Below are 12,891 nucleotides of genomic sequence, written 5' to 3'. Positions count from 1 at the left end.
ATGTCTGGATGTGTGCTAGATTCGTAGGTTCCCCTAGGCTGGGCCTTGCTCCCCAGCTTTCCAGAATGCCCACAGGATGACCTGAAGTGCTAGGCTTTAGGGAAAATGAAGACGTAGAAAAGATGATCTCTTTCCACTTGACTGGAGTGATCAGATAGCATACGTGAACCTTTTGGGCAAAGATTCTCGTTTCTATGGTATTGACAAAAAGCAAAAACAAAATGCAAATAGGCATTCAGAGAAGGGCTTTGTGGGCTGAGGTGCTAGGTGGTGGTGGACTTGAGCTAAAGCCCTAAAGAAAATGTAGAACACGCGAGGCTGAGAGGTGCAGCCTGAGCGAGGGCCCCGGATAGGACTGTTTCATGAAGGATGTATCTGGCGCCACCTGCTGCTAGGACCTTGGACGGTCCTCATAAATGGTGGAGGGTGACAGTGTGGGACATGGGCATCTGTCTCTACCTCCACCCCTGCAGGCTTCTAGAACATTGCCGGAAACATAAATACCTCTCCGGCTCTGGAGAAGTCTTTGCACTCCTGGTCAGCAGCCTCTTAGAGAACCTCTTGGACTACAGGACCATCATCATGCATGACGAGAGCAAGGAAAACCGCATGAGCTGTACCGTTAATGTGCTGGTATGTGCCAAGCCCCTGGGATGGCTAGAGGGCACTGCTAGGCCACCCCTGCACCACACAGCTCAGATCTAGGTAGATCTCACAGACACAAAGGTGCTGTGGGGTGACCTTTATGGAGTCTGGGGCCTGCTGAGTCCGATTGGAACGGCTGACTCAGCTCTGGAGTTAGCGATACCAGCAGCCACAGACCTTGAGGATAAATTTGGAAACGGATGGAAAATGCAAAATAAGCTCTTAAGTCTTTCTGAAGGCCATCCTCCACCTGTTTCTCTGTCTTGTTTGTATGTGATTGCTTTGTTGTTGGAATTATCGTGCACGGACAGACCTGTGTGAGCAGCACTGTGCACCGTGAGGAGAGCATTCGTGCCTGCAGTCCTTATGGTGGTAGAACTCTTTGGTCTTACCTTTCCCTAGACATATGTAACTGGGGCCACAGGCCCCAGAGGTTTAGGCTACTGTTCATTCCTCTACTCACAGTAAACCAAGAACCTGCCCCCCGACCCCTTGAGAAACAGGGTATCAGGGGACCTGAATATGAGCAGCTCTCTACTCCCTTAGAAGCGTGGTCCTAAAAAAATTCTTCAAGGTATCTTCTTTATAAACTGTCACTTCCCTTCCTTAAGGGGGTATTTGTTAAAGGAGAATAATAAGCTCTTTGAAAGTGACAGTGTTGCAAAGCAAAAGTAGTTATTTGGCCATTTTCAGGGCAAGCTAGTCAATAACTCTCGATTTACATTGGTGTTTGTGACTTTTTTTGGTAGAATTTTTATAAAGAAAAGAAGAGAGAGGACATATACATAAGGTAAGCTGAAATTTTTATGTCATGGCTTTATTATTTATTTCTTCAATAAACAAATACTCAGCCCAAACTCCATACATCATGCTTGAGAAACACCGAAAAGTGTGTGATATCGTGCCTTCCCCTGAAAGGGAAAACCCTTTAGACAGATGCACAAGTGAGTACCATTGAGGGGGTGCAAGCGGAGGCTCCTGTCGGGATTTAAGGGAAAGACAGAGACTCTGGCCAGGGCCGTCAGGAAAGGCTGCACAGGGAGGCAGCATGAAAATTCACCTTCTGTCAAGCAATGATAGCCTGGGCTCCAGGAAGCCCTGGTCAGGAGACAAACTTGGCCATAAACTCTAAGCATGTTCTTGGGGAGCGATCCCATAGCTTTCATTAGTTGCCCTCAGGGGTCCATGACATTCAAAAAAAATTAAACACCCACTGCCTTAAACAATGAGTACAAAGTAGAAGAGAAGGAGGAGGAAAGACACATGGGCAGGAAGCCACAGAAGGGGTTAAAGGAACAGGCAGTAAGGGGTTCCTTTGCCTAAGAGAAAGGAAGCGCTCCTGTGGAGTGGGGGGGAGCGATGCAAACCTGGGCGTGGAGTGAGCTGAGTCCCAGATCAACTCCCAGCAGCAAGAGGCCTCCTTTCTCCCGTCCTCACAGGTACTTATACAAGCTGCGGGATTTGCACCGAGACTGTGAGAACTACACAGAAGCTGCCTACACGCTTCTCTTACATGCTGAGCTTCTGCAGGTGAGTGGCTCAGGGGTCTCATTTCAACAGGGTGGAAGACAAAATGCAGTGTGTCAGCTGTCCAGTCCTTTGGGACCAAATCCCATACGCTTCGTGATTTTGATGGGAAAGATCCTTATTCAAAGGAGGTCGTTTCATCCAAGAATCTTTTTATACCTTCTAAATAGGCACAGCTAATTTTCAGAACAAGCTTGGGAAAATGTCCATTGTCGTTTATTTAAGAATCCTTAGAAAGCGGAGCACAACAGGACTCTAGTAATTGACACTCTAATCAAAGAAACTAAACACACATCGAATAATACGTGTAAAAAAATTTGTAAAACTGCAGAGAAATGAGTTGTAAATGAGCACAGCACTATAGAAGTGCTTTTCTATTTATACTCTCACTAAGCAAAAGTATACTGTGCCATGGATAGAAATACATCTGTACTTCATGGATCCCCAATAATTATTTCTAGCACTGACCACTCCTCTAACTTTAGATTCATACGAAAACAGTTCTTTCAACATCAGTCTTTGTTTTCTTTTAAGATTGGCCCCTAAGCTAACAACTGTTGCCAATCTTCTTTTTTTTTTTTTGCTGCTTTTTCTACCCAAATCCCCCCAGTACATAGTTGTATATTTTAGTTGTGGGTCCTTCTAGTTGTGGCATGTGGGACACCACCTCAATATGGCCTGATGAGTGGTGCCATGTCCGCGCCCAGGATCAGAACTGGCGAAACCCCGGGCTGCCGAAGCGGAGTGCTCGAACTTAACCACTCAGCTACAGGGCCGGCCCCTCAACATCGATCTTTGAATGAGTAATGCACAGCTCACCTTAACATGGCAGTAACGGGAGTTCTTATTTCCCACTCTTCTCCTCCTGATCCAGTCCGGCTTCCCCTTCTTCCCGTTTCACTAAAGACACCACCATCTACCGAGTTGCTCAGGCAAATACCTGTCATCATTTTTTATCCACCCCCACCCACATTCTCCGTGAGCAAGAATCATGAATCCTCTGTCCAAAACTTGCCCTTAACCTATCCATTTTTCCTTTTTTTAAACTGAGATATAATTGACACGTAACACTATAAGGTGTACACCTGTTGATTTGATATATCTGTATATTGCAGTATCATGGCCACTGTATCATTAGCTAACACCTCTATCACGTCACATAATTATACCTCTTTTTTTGTGGTGGGAAAAATTACCGTCTAGTCTCTTAGTAGCTTTGATGTTTATAATACAGTGTTGTCTATCACCACTACACTGTGTATTAGAGCGCCGGGACTTATTTCTCTATTGGCTATAGGTTTGTACCCTTAACCAACATCTCCCCAGTTCCCCTACCCCCAACCCCTGGTAACCACCATTCTAGTCTCTGTTTTTATGAGTTTAGCTTTTTTAGATTCCACATATAAGTGAGATCATAGAGGATTTGTCTGTCCCTGTCTATCTCACTTAGCATCATGTCCTCAAGGTCCATCCATGCTGCCGCAATGGCAGGATTTCCTTCTTTCTTATGGCCGAATAACATTCCAGTCTATATACATACCTCGTCTTCTTTGTCCCTTCATCCATAGACTCTTAAGTTGTTTCCACATCGTGGCCGTTGTGAACAATGCTGCAGTGAATGTGGGAGTGCAGATGTCTCTTTGAGATCCTGTTTTCATTTGCTTTCTATCTACTTTTCCTTGTCTCCATTGCTGCCATTCTGGTCCAAGCTACAGTCATCTCTCCCCTGGAGCACAGCAGTATTACGTCTCCCTGCCTCCATTCTTTTTTATTAAAGATTGGCCCTGAGCTAACATCTGTTGCCAATCTGCCTTTTTCTTTTTCCTTCTCCCCAAAGCCCCCCAGTACGTAGTTGTATATTCTAGTTGTGGGTCCTTCTAGTTGTGCTATATGGGACACTGTCTCAGCTTATCCATGTCTGCGCCCAGGATCCAAACCCACGAAACCCTGGGCTGCCTAAGCGGAGCGTAGGAACTTAACCACTCGGCCCCAGGGCCGTCCCCACCCTGCCTCCATTCTTGCATCTAGCAATTAATTTTCTTGTATAATTTAATTCTTATTTTTTATTAAAATAATACATATACGTTGTTCTAAGCTTTGTAATTAAAAACAGGAGACCTCTGCCTTGTCACTTCCCCAGGGCAGCTGTTCACAATTCATATTCAAGATCGGTCGCTAAAAGGCTCGTTCCATATGGGTTGGAGGGAAGGCTTATTGACTGTGGGAGGATCAGAAAGAAACCCCGCTGACTGTAACTGTAGGTCTTTTCATTTTTGCTGTTTCGAAAATGGAACTCTCCCCTCCTGGCATTAGGTATGAGGTGTGGATGCAACTTTGCCCCCCAGGCAGCTGCTCAGTGGGGATGCTGTTTGTTACATATGTGCATATTTTCCTCAGTGGTATGAGATCCCGTCTTTATCCTGTACTAAATCCCTATGTGGGGGTTGGGCCTCTGCCTAGATTTTATGTTCTTTTGCCCGATCTCCGTATATTCATGTATACTACCGCACCATTTTAGTTGTTGATTCTTTATGGTACGTTTTATCACCTGGAAATTACTCTCCATTGCTCTTCTTTTTCAGAGTTTTCTATCCTATTCCTTTTTGTTTATTTTTCCATGTGGACTTTGGAATCCATAAATTTAAAAATTAATTTAGTGAAAATTTACACATTTATGAGATTGCACTTACTTGTCCAAAAGCATGGTGTGACTTTCCACTTCTTCAAACTGCTTTTGTGCTGTTCAGTGTTGTGTTAAAGTTTCCTGTCTAGAAGTTTTGCATATTCCTTGCGGTGTTGATTCCTAGATATCTTTTCATTTAAATTTCATTATGGTAAAATACACATAAAGTAAGATTTACCATCTTTAACCATTTTCAGTTCAGTGACATTAAGTACATTCACATTGTTGTGCCCAGATGTCATCATTTTCGATTTATTCCTTTTGGGGTTTTTTCTTCTATTATCTTCAGCATGGTTATCTATTTATATGAAATACATCTCTAAATTATTTCTAAATATGTTAATTTTTTATCCCACTGCCTAATTCTTTCATTGTTTGTGGTAGTTTTTTAGTTGGTTCCCATTTGAGGGGATTGATTATGAAGAATATAATCGTTGTTTGCACATAGTGATAGTTTTACCCCCTCCTTTCCATTTTTATGCTTCTAATTTCTTTCTTTTATCCGATTGTGTCAATCATGCCTTCAGTATGGCGGCAGTCGTGTTGGTTGACAACCCTGCTGTGTTCATGACTTCCATGGGAACGCCTCACGTGCTTGTCCATGCAGCAGGACAGTTGTTTTGGAGCTGGTGTGTGTGTGTGTATTCAGTTTTTTGTTTAACAAATAAACAAAAGTACAATACAGATGAGTCAAAGATATAGTCGAATATTTCTGTGAGTTTTTTTGGCTGAATATTTGTTACCTTGATCTCCTTTAATTAATTTAACTCATTGATGTGTTGTGTTAACCTCTTTTGTTGCTCCTGTTTGTTTTTCAGTGGTCTGACAAGCCCTGTGTCCCCCATTTGCTTCAGAGGGACAGTTACTATGTTTATACCCAGCAAGAGCTCAAAGAGAAGCTGTATCAAGAAATCATATCATATTTTGACAAAGGCAAAGTGAGTGTTGGGTTGTTTGATTTTGTATTAGGGGAAAGAGGAAAATGATGGGAATACTGCAGTATGGTTCTGATGCTAACCAGCCAAAGTGACCACAGACCCCACAGGCTAAGCGCACTGTGCCCAGCAAGACAGCCCTCACTTTAGATGCCATGCTTGTGGGGTTTCCAGGTCATCCACACTTCTGACCACTTGGCTATAAATCTGGGGGGGAAGGAAACGTGGTGAAAGGAACTTGGTACTAAGGAAACTTGGTAAAATGCTATACTTCTGATTACAGTTTTATTAGAAAGGACACAAATCGGGACCAGCCAAAGGAAGAAACTCTTAGGGCAAGCTCTAAGAGGGTCTCCCATACAGAGCTTCTGTGTCCTCTCCCTGTGGATTTAGGGCACATCACCCTCCTGGTGAACTGGTGTGTTTCCCAACCAGGACGCTCACCCGAGCCTCCATGTGCGGGGTTTTTACTGGGGTTTCATCACAGTGGCTTGACTGATCGAATCATCAACCTCGTGAGTGAGCTCAATCTGCAGCCTCCCTCTTCTCCCTGGAGGTCTGGCTGATATTATGTAGCTCCAGGCCCCATCACTGTAATCATGTGAGTGGTGGTTCTGGTGAGGCTAGCCCCCATTCTGAGACTATGTAGGGCCACCACGAGTTACCTCATTAGCATAAACTTAGGTGTGGTCTCAGGGGCCACCATGAACAACAGAGACACTTCAGTCACTGGGGAAATTCCAAGGGTTTAGACAGCTTCCTCCCAGAACCAAGGACAAGACCAGACACATTGTTTGTTATACAACAATGACTCATGACTTACTCTTTATTATTCCCATGTGTACCTTTGAATTCTGGTATTTTTAATGGGAGAGAAAATGAATAGGTAAATTAAGGTAAGAAATGCAATAAAGATCTGTTATCTTGAGGATGCTTACACCAACGGAGACTACAGTGAGCAGCCCAGGGCCCCACTCTCCATAAGCATAATTTTACCTTTTGGATATTGCTGAGGGCCAGGAGCTGGTCCGTGATTTTTCATGCATTCTCTAGAGATTGTTGGCTAACACTTGGTGCACATCTGATACCCAGGGCACCACCTGCCTGACACCGTAGGCCAAGGATAAGAAGCAACTTAAATGCCTATGGGGATGGGAAGGTAAAATAAACATATGACCTGGGCCAGAAAGTTGTGGAGTCTGTGGTCAACTGGAGAAAGCATGTCCAGGAAAGGCTTTTAAATTTAAAATGGAAAAAAAAAATTATAGAAGGAGTAGGGGGAGAAAGAAACGAATTATGTGTGTGCTCTCCAAACAAACAGACCCAGATTTGGCTGGTTTCAAAGGCCTGTGTAGTTCTCATGGACTGCCACTTCCTGCCACCATACCTGTTGTATCAGTGGAAGCTGTTGGTTTAAATAAATAAAGAAGCCAGATAATCATCATGATAAAATAACTACCATCTATTTTGTGCTAGTTATTGTTTTGGGTGATTTCCAGACTTTTTCCCTAATTTAATTCTTGCCACACCCTATTTGGTAGATAGTATCTCCATTTTACAGATGAAGAGCCTAGAGAGCAAGTATATTTGCTCAAACTTTTTGGTCTCTGCACCCCTATACCCTCTTAGAAATCACTGAGGACCCCAAAGAGCTTTTGTTCATGTGGATTATTTCTTATGTTACTTATACCCTTAGACATTCAAACAGAAAATTAAAAAATATTTACCTTTGTTCTTTTAACAACAGTAATAAACCTATGACCTGCTAACATAAATCATATCTATTTATAAAAAATTTACTGTATTTTCCCCAGAATGAGTGATATGAGTGGTGTTGGTTTACGTTTTTGCAAATCTCTTACGGTGGCTCTCCAGGAGACTGTGGGACTCTCATATCTGCTTGTATATTCAGTCAATTGTGATATCACATGGACTGCACCCTCTGGGAAACTCCACTGTAACGCTGAGAGAATGAGCATTTAAAAAAGTAAATAATATTAGTATTATTGAGAAGGTAGTTTTGACCTCATGGACTGCCTGAAAGGGTCTTGGGGTCTCCCAGAGACCAGGGACAACACTTTGAGAACTGCCATGCGAGACTGTCTCCCTGTCTCTTACATAACTTAGCATTTGGTGAAGTGAGGAGAGGCCTCGATCCCATTGATGCTGTTGACTGGTTTCTTGCACCAGGCCCAGCTGATCTGGAATGGTTTCCAGATCGCACATTTCAGAGCCTTTTCAGTGATCCAGGCTCTGAAATTTCAGAGGGGGCAAATTTGGCAAATGAGGATTTTAAAAGATTTAATTTTAAAATGTTTTACAACTGTGTGTGAACTGCCCATACCTTCTTTCAGCAGCCAGAAACAATGGAACATAGCATCTGGTTAACAAGAACGAAGTAGGAAATTCCCAGATACTGCATTTTTAACAGTGTACCCCTAAGAGACATTTTATGAAATACCAAAATGAACAGAGGGCTCAATCTGGGATGCTAGCCTCAGACACCAAGTGTGTGCGTTAGGCTGTAACTTACATGGTCACAAATGCTCTAAGGCATTCCTAAAACTCTCTTTGACTAAGTAGATAGTTTAGTTAGCAATAGGAAATCAGTGCCCTAAATTGGAAAAACAGTTTCCTAAATTCCACACAACAGTACAGTGGGCCTTTCTTCCATTTCCCCCTTCCCAAACAGCCTAACTTGAAACACACACATACACATACCCGCAGAGACACACACACTCACACAAACATCCCAGAACCAGAGCTGGAGTCCCACACCAGCTTCCTTTCTTCTCTGACAAGACTTTCGCACTCTCAGGACCTAACCTTCAGAAATGGTTCTCCTCCAGTTCACTGGTCTGTGTGCCTTGCCCTTTAATCTGTGTTGCTTTGTTCTGGGACATGTGGTGTTCTTCATTTTTCTGCAAACAGAATTACAGAAGATGCCCTCTGGCATCTTTACTATATAAAGATGTAGTAGCTTTATGATATCGGAAAAAAGGTTTAGTTGATCCAAGAGATGAGGCATGTTGAGAATATCTGCAGAAACTCAAGCCCCCTGACTCCCTGCTCGTTGCCAGTGACTCTCAAATGGCTTTTGCAGCTGGATCAATGACTGCTTTCTTCTCCACTCGTAACCCTACCTTTCTTTTTCTGAAGATGTGGGAGAAGGCAATCAAACTGAGCAAAGAGTTGGCTGAGAATTACGAGAGCAAAGTGTTTGACTACGAGGGCCTTGGCGATCTCCTGGTGAGTCTGGGTCGGGATATGTCAAGCCTCCAACAGGGGTGCTAAAATTAGAGTTCATGAAAATGTTGTTGTAAGTTTAAGTCAGTCAAGATAAACAACATTCTTTACGATAGAAAAGTAAACCCTGCTTAAGATAAAAATGAAAACAGAAGAGATCCAAAGCTCTTGTCATTATTTCTCCAGATTATCCTTGAGAGAGGGCTCAGGATCCCTGGCTACAGGCCTCTCTTCCTTTTCTGTGCCTTTTGTTTCTCTGTGGACCTTCCATATCCCTGTCCCATCTCCTCTTTACCCTCTCAGTTGCTCTGCCTTCTTTGAACACCATCCGTATTTCAGACATTGTCTGACATCTTCTGTTCATCGAAATTAATCGTTCTGTGGTCCACATCCTCAGGGTCCTGCTGAATGATTGAACTGCTAATCTTTGAGCCTTGTTTTATTTTTTCAAGGGTGCCATTGTGCACATTTTGGTAAGTTGTAAAATGTTCCTGCCAGATACTGAATCTCAAATTTTGCCTTCCTCCTTTTCCCGAATGTCGCTAGAGTGCTTTTCTTTTACAGTCCTCTAAACATGCGTATTACACCTGGCTGTTGGCACAAGTCAACTGTTTAAAAACAATAAGGCAAAACCAAAATGCCCAAAGGTAGGCAACACAATATTACATTTGCTAATTCTTAGTAACAGAGTCACAAAAGGTCATGTCACCCATTGACATGTAATAATAATTAATTTGGGGAGTTGGTTGTCAAGATTACTTTGTAAAGAATTTTCCAATGTAATTCACCAGGTCCTGTCATCACACACACAAAATCACTTATTAATTTCATAAACTAAAGGGAAGGATAAAAATCATATGATTATTTCACTAGATGCAGAAAAAGCATTTGACAAAATTCTACATCCATTTATGATAAAAAAAACTCTCAAAAAGTGGGAATAAAGGGAATGTACTTCAACACAATAAAAGCCATATATGATAAGCCCACAGCTAATGTCGTACTCAGTGGTGAAAAGCTGAAAGCTTTTTATTTAAGATCAGGAACAAGACAAGGAAGTCCACTCTTGCCACTTTTATTCAATATAGTACTGGAAGTCCTGGCCAGAGCAATCAGACAAGAAAAAGAAAGAAAAGCCGTCCAAATTGGAAAGGAAGAAGTAAAATTGTCACTATTTGCAGATGACTTGATATTAAATATGGAAAACCCTAAAGACTCCATCAAAAAGCTGTTAGAACTAATAAACAAATTCGGTAAAGTTGTGGATACAAAAGTACAAAAATCTGTCGCATTTCTTTCTTTTTTTTTTTAAGATTTTATTTTTCCTTTTTCTCCCCAAAGCCCCCTAGTACGTAGTTGTATATATATATATATTTTTTTTTTAGTTGTGGGTCCTTCTAGTTGTGGCGTGTGGGATGCCACCTCAGCATGGCTTGCTGAGCGGTGCCATGTCTGCACCCAGGATCCGAACCGGCGAAACCCTGGGCTGCCACAGTGGAGCGCGCAAACTTAACCACTCTGCCACAGGGCTGGCCGCATGTCACATTTCTTTCTATGCTATAACAAATATCAAAAAGAGATATTTGGAAAATCCCATTTATGGTTGCACCAAAAAGCATAAAATACCTAAGAATAAATTTAACCAAGGAGGTGAAAGACCTGTCCACTGAAACTATAAACATTAATGAAAGAAACTGAAGAAGACACACACAAAAAGGAAAGATATTCTGTGCTCATGGATTGGAAGAACTAATTTTTGTTAAAATGTTCATGCTGTGCAAAGCAATATACAGATTCAGTGCAAATTAAAACAGTATAATAGTGGCATGAAAACAGACATGTAGATCAATGGAACAGAGTAGACAGCACAGAAATAAACCCACACATATATGGTCAATTAATTTACAACAGAGGAGCCAGGAATATATAATGGGGAAAGGACAGTTTCTTCAATAAATGGTTTTAGAAGTATTGGACAGCCACATGCAAAAGAATGAAACTAAACCACTATCTTACACCATACTAAAAACTTAACTCAAAATGGATTAAAAACTTGAATGCAAAACCTGAAACCATGGAACTCCTAGAAGAAAACATAGGTCGAAGCTCCTTGACATTGGTCTTGGTGATCATGTTTTTGGATTTGACACCAAAAGCAAAATCAACAAAAGCAAAAATAAACAAGTGGGACATCAAACTAAAAAGCTTCTGCACAGCAAAGGAAACCATCAAAAAGTGAAAAGGCAACCTACTGAATGGGAGAAAATAATTGCAAACCATATATCTGATAAGGGGCTAATATCCAAAATGTTAACTCATACAACTCAATACCAAAAAAAAAGAAATTCAATTAAAAAATGGACAGATGGGCCAGCCCTGTGGCCTAGTGGTCAACTTTGTGTGCTCCACTTTGGCGGCCCAGGGTTTCACTGGTTCGGATCCTGGACACTGCTTGTCAGGCCACGTTGAGGCGGTGTCCCATGTGCCGCAACTAGAAGGACCCACAACTAAAATATACAACTATGTATTGGGGGGATTTGGGGAGAAAAAGCAGAAAAAAAAATTGGCAACAATTGTTAGCTCAGGTGCCAATCTTTAAAAAAAAAAAAAAAGGGCGGAAGATCCAAATAGACATTTTTCCAAAGAAGACATACAGATGGCCAACAGATACAGGAAAAGATGCTCAACATCACTAATCATCAGGGAAATGCAGATCAAAACCACGAGATATCACCTCACACCTGTTAGAATGGCTATCATCAAAAAGATAAGAAATAGCAAGTATTGGTGAGGATGTGGAGAAAAGGGAACCCTTGTGCACTGTTGGTGGGAATGTAAATTGGTGCAGTCACTATGGAAAAAGCTTCCTCAAAAATAAGAAATAGAACTATCATGTGATCTAGCAGTTCTCTTTCTGGGTATTTATTCAAAGAAAACTAAAACACTAATTTGAAAAGATACAGGCCTCCCTGTGTTCATTGCAGCATTATTTACAGTAGTCAAGATATAGAAACAATCTAAGTGTCCATCAGTGGGTGAGTGGATAAAGAAATTGAGCTCTGTGTGTATATATACAATGGAATATTATTCAGCCATAAAAAAGAATGAAATTCTGCCATTTGCGACAACATGGATGGACCTCGAGACATTATGGTAAATGAAATAAGTCAGACAGAGAAAGACAAATACTGTATGATCTCTCTTATATGTGGAATCTAAAAACCAAAAAAAAAAAAAAAACCAAGCTCATAGATACAGAGAACAGGTTGGTAATTGCAAGAGGCAGGGGTTGGGGGGTGGTGAGAGAAGAGAAATGGGTGAACTTTTTGTTTTTTAGTTTAAATAAATCTAATTTAAAAAATTAAAAGAAAGAAAACATCACGATGGAAACTTTCACCTGGAGTAGTAATATAGTCCTGCTAACCATTGTGGGAGGGGCTGAGGGACAGCCCTCAAAGCCCCCGGGTGTGGCTTCCTATTTTGCTTTCTTTAAGGCTGACCCTGAGCCCTGGCTGGGAAGCCTCTTCCTGTGGGAAGAATTAAAGATGAGGTGGTACCAGATACTGGAAGGCAGAGCATCGCCACCACCTTCTGGGCACTCATAGCTGAACCAAGGACTCCAGTCCAAACTGCCTGCAGGAACCAGAAAGTTCTTTAACTTCTTTTCTCATATATCTCTGTTTAAGTGGAACCACCTTCCGTGAATCTCGGGGAGTGCTTCTTAACCTTTTAGGGGTCCTGAACCCCTTTCAGGAATCTGGTAAAAGCTCAACACTGCATCCCTCCATAGAAGAACGCACACACGCACATCTGTCTGCATGTGACTTCAGGGATTTCCAGGCCCTCCAAGGCCCA

At 42.0% G+C, this 12,891-nt stretch overlaps 1 protein-coding gene across 5 annotated transcripts in view; it reads left to right on the top strand.

The window, feature by feature from the left end:
* Positions 1–12,891, top strand: part of DOCK5 (dedicator of cytokinesis 5) — a 207,442-nt gene that overhangs the window by 159,954 nt on the left and 34,597 nt on the right. For all 5 annotated transcript variants that reach the window (XM_014830495.3, XM_070505184.1, XM_070505186.1 and 2 more), the window contains 5 exons: positions 474–633; positions 1,395–1,435; positions 2,085–2,175; positions 5,674–5,793; positions 8,950–9,039. In XM_014830495.3, the coding sequence (XP_014685981.2) occupies positions 474–633; positions 1,395–1,435; positions 2,085–2,175; positions 5,674–5,793; positions 8,950–9,039 (502 nt within the window). The remainder of the gene's footprint in view (positions 1–473; positions 634–1,394; positions 1,436–2,084; positions 2,176–5,673; positions 5,794–8,949; positions 9,040–12,891) is intronic.

The sequence above is a fragment of the Equus asinus genome, chromosome 3, assembly GCF_041296235.1.
Source record: "Equus asinus isolate D_3611 breed Donkey chromosome 3, EquAss-T2T_v2, whole genome shotgun sequence".
Classification (NCBI taxonomy): Eukaryota; Metazoa; Chordata; class Mammalia; order Perissodactyla; family Equidae; genus Equus; species Equus asinus.
Note: the sequence above shows the minus strand (reverse complement) of the source record. Positions and strands in the feature narration are given on the sequence as shown.